The 10,749-nt window shown below is 44.7% G+C and overlaps 1 protein-coding gene across 1 annotated transcript in view; it reads right to left on the reverse strand.

The window, feature by feature from the left end:
• Positions 1–10,016, reverse strand: part of Rhoj (ras homolog family member J) — an 80,834-nt gene extending 70,818 nt beyond the window's left edge. The window contains exon 1 of the mRNA XM_076921997.1: positions 9,415–10,016. Within this exon, the coding sequence (XP_076778112.1) occupies positions 9,415–9,592 (178 nt within the window). The 5' untranslated portion in view covers positions 9,593–10,016. The remainder of the gene's footprint in view (positions 1–9,414) is intronic.
• Between the last annotated feature and the right edge of the window lie 733 nt (positions 10,017–10,749).

Raw genomic sequence — 10,749 nt, forward strand, 5'->3', positions numbered from 1 at the left:
TGTAGTGTAGAGCCCCAGAGAGAAGCTGTTAACAAGGGGACGATGCCTGGGAAATAACAATGTTGTTTGACCTTTGACCTTCATATCCATATGCATGCACATCTCAACACATGCACACACACACACACACACACACACACACACACACACACACACACACACCCTAATATTTTAAAACTAGAGATTTATAGAAAACATGGTAATGGCCTTGTAGAGTTAAAAAGATTCATTTACAATTTAAAAAGAATGTTGGGCTGTAAGATGCCTCTGCCCCAAGCCATCAAGTCTGATGGCTTGAGTTTGATTCCTTGGATCCTGATGGCAGAAGAAAAGAACTGACTCCCAAAAGTTGTCTTCTGACCTGCACATGACCCTGCTCCATGTGTGCCTCAGTGAATAGGTATCCTAAAATAAGAATCTGAGCAGCAGATGTTCATGGAACTTTTACTAAATCAGAATTTTCTCTAAATTGTAGAATATGATCCCAGTGTCACCTCCTGTTTAAGCTACATTCAATAGCCCCCTAAGCTATTGCTTGTCCGAAAATAAAAGTAGCACAAAATGAAACATACTTAATGGCTATGTCTAGTGAAGACATTTTGGTCCTGACATGATGACTGGCTCAGGAACTTACCAGAAACCTTGGTATTTAACATGTTCATGCTTAGAGAAAACTAACTGAGCATTCCAGATACATAGTCAAGAAGTCAGCTGAGAAGTGTGCACCCCCACCCCCACCCCCAAACACAGAAGACAGCTATACATCACAAGGTTCAGTTTAGATGTAGGGCACAAGGAATGATGGACCACGAAGAAGAACTTTTAGGCAGCCCAGGTCAGGGAACTTAAGAATGATATTCATGGGTTCTCTTAACCATCTATATGATGGTCTTCCCAAGAACCTTCCTCATAGCTGATGCAGGGGGCTTCCTTGTGCTTCTCTAGGTTCCAATATTTCATTACTGTCTCCTGCTTCCTCTGTCTGAAAAGGGGTTTGAATATGTTGGACACCCTATTTCTGTTTCACCACAGCAGCAGAGATGGGTCTGCATATAGGGTAGAGAACTGGCTATTACCATGAAGAATTATGTTTAAGTCATATTGAGAGGGGTATGCATAACTTCTTGATGCTGGAACCTGTAACGGTGGTGTGACACAGGGTGAGCCATCTTGGGAAAAGGTTAAGTTTGCTTTACATATGAGGAAATGTGTGTAAAAATATTCGGTGGCTGGAGAGAAGCAGAGATTGCTTATTTCTACCAAGATATCTTCTTCTTTGTCCTGAGCATACAGGTGGGTTTTTTTTCTAAGTCTCCCTCAGACTGAGGGGTAGTATGTGACTAATTATCTTCCATGGAAGATGACAGGAAATGATGTCTGTCTCTTCCAGGATATATCTATAAACATTCAGTCTGCTCCATACTCTTTCTTTTTTAGCTGGTCCATGACAATAACTATGGGATCCTAGAGGACACCAAGGTCACAGAATAGAAGCATTCTGAGTCCTTAAGTAACCACACTGAACAAAGCATCTCTACTGACGAGAATGCTGGACCAGGGACACAAGAGTATTATGGGATACCCTGCCATGTCTCAACATTTGTGACTATTATTACAGCTTCGCATATCACACTGGAACTAACAGTGGCTTTTGGTTAATGTCACAAATCTAGCCACTGATTAATAGTACTTGCTATTCCTTGGTCTCCCCTTATGCCCTTATAAGCAATTTAACCTTAGAAAAATATATAAATTTTATTATATATTTAAGCAAAACAGAGAAAATGATAGCGTCTCATGGGATGACTGGGAAGTGGCAATGAGTAGATGCTGAAGACGCTTTGAAGATGCCTGATCATTGCACTGGTGCTTTTAGAATATGGCTTTTACTGTGTGGTCACGCATTCCAGTGTTATTTCAGTCTTATTATTAATGCTGCCACCCTCCTGAGATTGACAGTGTGACTGGGAATGAATGCCATGACTGCATGGTGAACCAGGACCAAGGCTAAGTGACCACCCACGAGCCACATCTTGTCTTTTGTCAAGTCTGAGTGTAGGTAAGAAGTTGGTGGACTTCAGAGTGTTCTGGGCAGAGTGAGGATCCTCTGTGACTTGGAATTGGACCATGCTGAATTAATGGTGGGAATCTATCCTGACTGTGTTATTCTTAGAAAAACGTTTTGTCTCTGCTAACTAAGAGCTATCATGGCTGTGTATGTGGGAAAGTAAACCTACAGGCCAGATGAGAGTCTGTCCCTTTGTAGAGAGATTCAGAGCGCCACAACCTGGAGCTTGTACTGAAGACTGGCACACAAGCCAGGTCTCTGCTTTTTGTTCCCATCCTCCTGAAGGATTTTATGTTTGTTTCCCACCTTCACTATGCCTTTGTAGAAGAAGGTGGGTATGCTCAGAAACAGAGGCATCCAATGACCAAACCTACCAGCTGTTGCTAGAGACCCTTCAAGAAGGAGGAGAGACGAATGGATGAATGAATGAATGAATGAATGATGTTGTAGAAGCTACTACAGGGAGTTTACCTGAAACTCAGCTTCAGTGGACAGTTGTGTGATCAGTAAGGGGAGCCTGGTTCTGTAGAATTAGCCTGCTGGCAGGAAGCCTGTCCACCTAAGCCTGGCTTGGCTGCTGTACTTGGAGGGTTGCTGGCAAATGCTGGCATGTAGGACCATCATGGATGACAGATGAAGTTCCCAACCTTGGAACAGTTGTTTCTAATGTTACACTGGCCACAAATCCAAGCTTCACTTTCATTTATTATTTTTTCTTGCTTGCTCCTAAGAAAATTAGTTCACAAGTCCTGCCTCAGCAGCACAGTTTGATTTTCGGAGTGCAATTTCCGTTCCAGCTACCTCTGAGAGAGCTGGTCTCCCGTCTCAGTGTGGACTGTGGGAAGACATGCATAGGTGAACCTTAGGTAGGGTAGCCCAGAGTCTAGAAGAAAGTCTTGCATATATATCACATTCTTGACAATGGGCTATTGAGTGGAATTTTGGATATCTGAATGTCGGTCATTGCAGTGGGGGGACCAGATGACCAATTTACTCAATAATCCCATTTTTGTCTTTTCTGTCACAATTACCACGTATACTTTTATCTGAGGCTAAGAACCTGGCATTTCATATATGCAGTGGTGCAAGTGCCTGCAATTTGTTTTACCCCCTTCCTCCATGACACATAAATAAATAAATCTTTGCTCTCATCCCGGGTGCTCCTTTGGAAAGTTTGTCACTGTCCTTAGAGTGGCTTAGTAGCCCTTGATGGCCGCCCATAACCCAGCAAATAGAAAGTAGCCACTTGTTTGCACTAGCCTTCCTAGCTGGTTATAAGGCCCCTGAAAGCAGGGGCCATGTCCAGCTGGCTCTGTACCTCATGAGCAGGGCCTGGCTTGATGCTGAGGAAGGCGGTACACTTTTGTTGAATGGCCTACCCGTCTCTCCTCTGCAGTGTGAGGTTACTGTGAGAGGGTCTCACTTGGTTTCTATCCTAGGCGGGGTTTTCTGGCAGCAGAGAACTGGTGAGAGGACCCATGTACCCATGACTTAATCAGAAGGGAGTCCAAGGGAACCAGCGGATCATTTGGGATGAAATCAAAGGTGTATTTGATTTTTTGCCCCGTTTGTTGGCATAGAAATTTCTAAAATCATTGGAGTGACAGGAGCATGTTTTGCTATCCATAGTGACTTCTTCCTCCTTTACCTGAGCTTGTGCCGATGAAGGGACTTTTGTCGTGTCCCCTAGAGAGCTTTAGGAGGGAACTGGTCACTAGAAGGGCTGTGCTGAAGTGAAGAGATAATTTTCTTTTGTAAAATAAATTTTAGCTATTTATCTATTTAAAAAAAGTCTCCAGTGGTTTATTTCATAGTCTTATAAAAGTTGCTTTAGGTTTTTTTTTTCTTTCCAAGAAATGAGCCCGTTCTTTCTTTAGCGTGCCTATAAATGCTTTTTATAAAGAGTGAGAGAGATATTCCGAAATGGATTTTCCTATAGGGCAGAAGTATGTTACAAGTCTTTATTTTTTATTTTCATAGTGTCTGGACTTAACTTAGTGATAGACAAGCGCTCTACCATGAAGCCATATCTCTAGCCCCCATGGAAACTCTCTGTAGGCCTAACACTTAGTGTTTACTCAGTTTATTATTTCTCTCACCTCTGTGGATTTGGTCTCATTTCCCCGCACTATTCCAGCTGTTACGGCTGCCTCTGAGTCTACCTTGGGCCAACTGCCATTCAGTTTGGTGGAAAAAGTTAGAACCAGATTTCAGTTCTCTGTGAAAACAACTTCCTTTTATATCTCACTCGGCTGACAGAGTAACTGGATTTTCCTCTTTTCCATGAATTGTGTTAACTTCCTGCACAGGCGGCCTGGGTTTGCAAACACTGGCTTAAAGTGGCTTCCCAAATGGAATGACTTCTGATGACAGAGCTCTAGGTGGGACGAGGGCATCTCAGTACAGAGCGTGATGGTGAAGTAGGGTCTGTGGAGACATGCTTCCACTGAAGATGGCCTATTTTACACCAACAGGTTCCTCACTTTAGAAACTACATACACTGCCTGACAGCATACAGTCCAACCAGACTCAGATGGAAGTTTCACTCTGAAGCTATATGAAATGTTAACAGATATTTTTTCAGTAAGCAGTTGATCACAAAACTGAAGAACAGGAAGATATGTTCTTGTTGTATGCTAAACTCAGCAGCCCAGAGGCTGTTAGGGGATTTTAAGGAATCCTTGGACGGGCTTAGGAAGCAGTGTCCGATGGTACTTTTAGAGCCTTATAACAAACACCATTTACCCTTTCTGCTTTGACCCTGATGCTCCGACTCTGCAGTCCTAACCCTTGGTGGAACTTGGCTTATTCTTGCACATGCTCTGTTTATAAGAAGTCCAACTGTTTGAGTGGGCTACACCAAATGCAGTCTAGCTTTGAGTGTAATGCAGACGGAGGAAATCAGGTGACATTTATACATTGTAGAGTGACACTCTTCGATAGTTGTCGCAATGTCCACTGAGGTCAAGACAATGATTACTGTATTATAGCTACAGTAGAAGAGATGATTGTATAGAATATAGTAAAATACAAAAAAAACCTTACAAGATAGAATATACCTAACAAATAGTTTCACATGCTCATCCTTAAAGAAATATATATTAGACTGGCATTGTATATTTGTCAAAGTTTTATTTTTCTTCCAGTGCTTGATTATGTACAAGATCCAGAACTAAGGCCTGAGCATGTGTGGCAAAGTTTCTACTACAGGACCACGCCTTTAGCACTATTCATCTAAGCTTTAATGGACTAGAGACGACTCTAACGCTGGAGAGAATAAGACGGCGAACGCTTAGTTAGAATCAGTTCGCTCAGTCATTATCTACTGAGGATCTACTGAGCTCTGTTTTGAGAAGCTGAAGGTAGTAAATAAACACACAATGTTATGTAGTATTAAAAATGGCCAGAAAGGTAAAAAGAGCGCTCTCTCTCTCTCTCTCTCTCTCTCTCTCTCTCTCTCTCTCTCTCTCCTCTCTCTTGTGTGCGCATGTGCATATGTGTGTTTGTTGGCAAATGTGCATGTGTGAGTGTGGGGTTTTTGTGAGCACACAAACACAGACACATGGATGAAATTATGTGGCTAGTTAATACTATGTCAGATCTGGGCAGGGAGTGTTACACTAGGGTAAGAGCGAAAGCCAAGTATTTAAGGAGTCTTCCATGAGAAATAGCAAGATGACTACCGTGGTTACAGTAGAAATACCGAGAGCAGTGTTCGAGGACAAGAGGAGAGAAAACAGATAAAATCATTGGAGCACCTTGTACACTAGGGCAAAGGAGGAGTGTGAGTTTGGAAGGGGAGGGTCGGGGAGCTGGGTCTGTGGATGGCTCTGTGCCAGCTGGGTGGACATTCACAGGGGTCAGGGTCAGAAGCAGAGACTTGGGAGGCCACTATGCTAGTGTGCGTGAGAGATGATGGTGGTGTGGATAAGAGAAAAGGCAACGGGGTCGTGACAAGTGGCATTGCAAATGCTGAGTTCATAAGTATGAGCAAGGGATAGTAACTGGTGGCTTGAATGGAGAGGGAAGAGGAGGGATCAAAGGGAGCAAGGGGTCATGGGTAGCACTGGTGTTTGTTCTCAGTCACTGGGCAGAAGAAACCAGCAGTGATCTCACGTGGAGAAGGGAGGTGGAAGGACTGATGGGAGACTTGAAGAAGCATTGTCTGGAGATGCCTGTTAGATACATAAATGGATGTGTGCAGTTATACAGACGGATGTTCTGAGGTATAAGTATGAAATTGGGAGTTTACCAATGGCATCTTAAGCTGTGAAAGTCGATACTAACACCCAGGTTCCAAGGCTCACTAGAGAAGTGAACCAAGGGACTGACCACTGAACTGTTAGCACTCAGTCCCTGGGAGATGGGGGAGGCACAGAGGAGGTGGCGAGTGTTGTCAGGGTGTGCAACAGTAAAGGGAGGAGGTGTTCCAGAAGCCAAGCTAAGAATGTGTTTTAAGGAGAGTCAGGAACCATCAAAGCATCTCTGGGGCAAGATGCCAGCTGGATGTAGCAAGAGATGACCTTCCTTTAAGGAGTTTCAGCACAAAGAGGGGGTGAGAAGGAGGCTCAGCACAGAGAGGGGGTGGGGTGGGAGTGAGGAGGTCCACAAACCACAACAGGATGGTGCAAACTGCCTAGCGATGTAAACACATTTCTGGAGGTGACTGCACACAGATCAAGAGCCCTCCTCAGAAAATTCAGGAATACCATGTAGAGTTAGCTTACTACTATACTTTTGAATTCTGGTAGTTTGGGATTCTGGTAGCTTTGAAGGACAGGTAAATTAGGGGGAACAAAACTTCAACTTTTTTTTTTTTTTACAGTTTTTTTTCTGCCATTACTTCTGTATTTTACCTCTTAAGTTAACATCCTATTACTACTGTAGCCAGGGCCGTCAGTTCTCAGCTCCATGATGGCTATTTTATAAGGACAATACACTCTATCCTGCCCTGTATTTTCATTATAGGGCACTCCCTCCACCCCCAGTTGTATTTCTTCTCTTTTAGTTACATTTTAATTTGATTTAATCACTGTGTGTAGTTGTCTAGACCTTGATGTGATATGTGATCCCACATCTAACACTGCACGCCGGGCTCTAGAACTTTACAGGCGATATCAGAGGTGTATCATGTGGTATTGTTGTACTCGGTCTTACTACATCACATACTTTGCTGGGATGCACCATCATTAGTGAACCATCTTCAAGAGACAGGCTGTCTTCGATTTCAACTGCACTTTTCAAAAGACACTGCAGTTGTGTTTCCTGTTGTTCTATCAGAGTGGGTCAGTAGGATCCAGGGAACTGAAAACTGGATCCAGATGTGAAAGGGGGCGTTTGGTTATTTTACAGTTGATCTGCTCCCCGATGGCCGCCCACGGGCTGATGCTGGGCCAGAGCAAGTATGAGCAGGGTGGGGTCCTTGGGATGAAAATCAGCACTTCATGCGTCTCTGGTGTGAGTGTGGCTCATGCCCCTCCCCCTTAACCACATGGATGGCACATGAGATATCACGGATGAAAGAAGTGTAAAGAATAAACGGAAGTTGCCATGTTCAGGAATGTCTATTGTGTACAAAGAACTGCTCTGTGTTTCATGGCTGTGATTTCTTGGATGCTAAAATAATACAGTTCAGTTCTTGAAAAACTCAAATATTAAAACTTCTTTGAGACGTTTTGGTGCTCAAACACCAGTCAGCATGTATACAATTGAAACACAAAGTAGCTCAGTGCCAGCATGGAACAGCTGGCTCGACCTCTGATTTTTTTTTTTTCCATCATAGGCTAACTTTATTTCCAAAGATGGTTTTGTCTTTCTCCCCAACACCACTGCAATTGGCCCACCCGAAGGATGGGTATCTGGAGACATAATTTCCCAAGCACTAAAAGCCTTTCCTTTTAGTAGATTTTCAGATCTGTCTTTAATCAGAAAGCTCCTGAAATAAAGTACTTGCCACGTTCCTGTCTAGCTGGAAGAAGACATAGGAGAAATAACTTCTGCTATGATGTTTTCAGGACCTGAATTAGAGTCCCTTCTTCTAAGCATAGAGTCCTATACTTTACAACACTTCCCCCCCCCCCCCCAAGATAAACCTGTTTTTGTCTATGTTCCGTTCTCATTAAAAACTCAGTATGTTTTCAGAAAAGCTCAAGAGATTTGGTCTTCAAATTTGTAGATAATTTCTACAAACAGAAAGAACCTGCTAGAAAATGAACCCCCCTCCCAGCCGTGACTCCCTCCCTCTTCTGTCAGTATACCACTGCTGCAAATATGTCCACTTAAAAGGAAGGGAAGATGGGGGCGGGGTAGCACTCCAGAGAAGATGACCATCGGCAGCTTCCTATGGAGGGAGGATTTCAAATGGTCATAGAGCAGAGCTTCAGGCTGGCTTCCTGTGAGCAGCTTCCTTTAGGCTGATCCTGATCTCAAGCCAAGGTGAAGAGAGGAATTTTCCTCCCACCAGACGCCAGATCCCTGATAACTCACCAGCGATCGCAGTGTTCAAAATGTTATAAACCGAGGCCACAGGGAACCCAAGGCAACGCATCAGTTCACATAGGGGAACCTTATGGGTCACAGCTATGTCGGAAACAAGGCATGTTGCTGACTGACACCTCCACACATTCAGACACTCAAATACCAAAAATCCCCTGAAAGGATTAAGATACGACTACAGCATCAAGGCGATCACGGTTTAAAATACTTGATACTCAAATTTGTCTTTTCAGGACATACTTGAAAACAATTTAATTGCATTTGAATTTTTACTTTTAAAAACATAGCCATCTTTTACTTAATTTCCCACTCAGTATTTAAAAGCGTGGGTCACCTTTCTCCTTAGCTGCCATCCCAGAAGAGTGAAAGTACAAAATTTAAGCCCCAAGTAATCCAGAAAAAAAAAAAAGAGACGGTTTTATTGGCTGGTTCTATTAGCCGTTCGGTCATGACTAGCATGGAGTAGAAGAAGTTTAGAGAGTAGAACACTTTCCATGTGTCTAGTGGTGATTTTTTAAAAAAGGAATATTTTGCAATTATACTACATTAAAAAAAATCATCGTGAAAAGTTGAAAAAAGTTTAGGCAAAAATGTTGAGAAAAATTTCTGGTCCGGAGATCTGGAGAGTATTTTCCCAGGATTACATATTTGCTTCAGTAGGAGAAACATGTAAGTTGATGCACAGGTTACTCGACAGGATCCTAGCACCACTCTTGACTGAGTAACCTGGTACCTGCTAGGCCCACATCAGTCTCTGACTTTCTGGCTAAAGCCAGGTCCCTCTGAACTCTGAGCTGTGGCCAGGGCCCCGGCTGCTCCTCTAACTGGAGTTAGTCCCCACGCTTTCCTACCTGCGTAGTGGTCAAACACAGTGGGCACGTATTCCTCCGGGAAGGCGTCGTTGGCGTAGCTCATCAGCAGGCAGGTCTTCCCCACCGCGCCGTCCCCGACCACCACGCACTTCAGGATCCTGTTCTCGTCGCGCCCACCGCAGCCGCAGCTGCTGTCAGTCCCCTCTCTGCAGCTCATGTTGGTGGCTCCCGCAGCTGCTGCTGGGGCTTCTGCAGTGCATGGAGCGGTGACACCGGCCCCAGGCTGGAGCTCAGGCCGCCTGACTGTGGCTGGCCCGGCTTTCCCAGGCACAGCCCAGACACACAGGAGCCCCGCCGCTCACCATGCTGGAGAAGAAAGGCACTCCTGGGAGGAGAGATGAAAAGGTCTGTCCCTTTCTCCCAGTACCAAGAAGTGGAGTTGGAGTAGTGCCGGAGTTAAGGAACTCTCATTTCCAAAGACTTCCCGGGACTTCCTGGCAGTCTAGAAGTCTCAGCAGCCCGTGAGAGTCTCACTCTACCCTCCCCATCCCCAGCCAGGCTGATGACACGGTGGGATTTGGATAACTCCTGCCCGGTTTTCCACCACACAGCTAATATGGAGGAGAGAAGGGCTTTTAAACGGAGTTTCCCCCCCTCGCTTCCTCCAGCTTGCGGAGTGTCAGGAAATCGTGGGTTTCCTGCTGCATTCCATATTAGGATCAGTGGGCCGGGAAGGCAGCAACAATGGGGCTCTGTGCGTGTGTTTGGACTTCTGGGGAACCAGGCCAGGACACGGAGAGGGAAAACGCTAGGGGTCCTGCAGTCAGCTTAAGCTGTCAGACTTCCTGCTTTATCCCCTGCTAGCCCGGCTGCTGCCATGTGGCTGGGAAGAAGCCAGCGAAGAAAGGATGGAACCCGGGGAGTTCTGTCTACCACGGAAACCCGGGAGAGGACCGAGTTGAGAGCTTGAGGGAGCTGAGAGAACCACATAGGGATTGCAGGCTAACATATGACGTCATCCCTCCCTCCCTGACTCACCAGTTCAAAGCAAATTGGAAACCGACAGTTTTTTCCCCCCCTTTACTTAAACGAGAAACTCAAGCAATTTTTTTCGGCAACAAGGAAGGATATCTTCCAGAGTCACACGGTTTCGAAGGGGAGGGGGGACCTTGTGTAGGTTGTAGGTATATTACCTGTGACCAAGTTTACAAGTCTGTGTTTGGCACAATGTTCAAATATACATTTCAGATCCCCAAAACATCCCCTGTGATTTTTTTTTTAAACAGAGGAAATCAACCAGATATTGGGTATTTGAATTTTCTCTTACTATGCATATGCTGAGCTCAGGCTTCACACTCTTGGAAGTGAGAGAGA

The sequence above is a fragment of the Arvicanthis niloticus genome, chromosome 23 (assembly GCF_011762505.2).
Source record: "Arvicanthis niloticus isolate mArvNil1 chromosome 23, mArvNil1.pat.X, whole genome shotgun sequence".
Lineage (NCBI taxonomy): Eukaryota > Metazoa > Chordata > Mammalia > Rodentia > Muridae > Arvicanthis > Arvicanthis niloticus.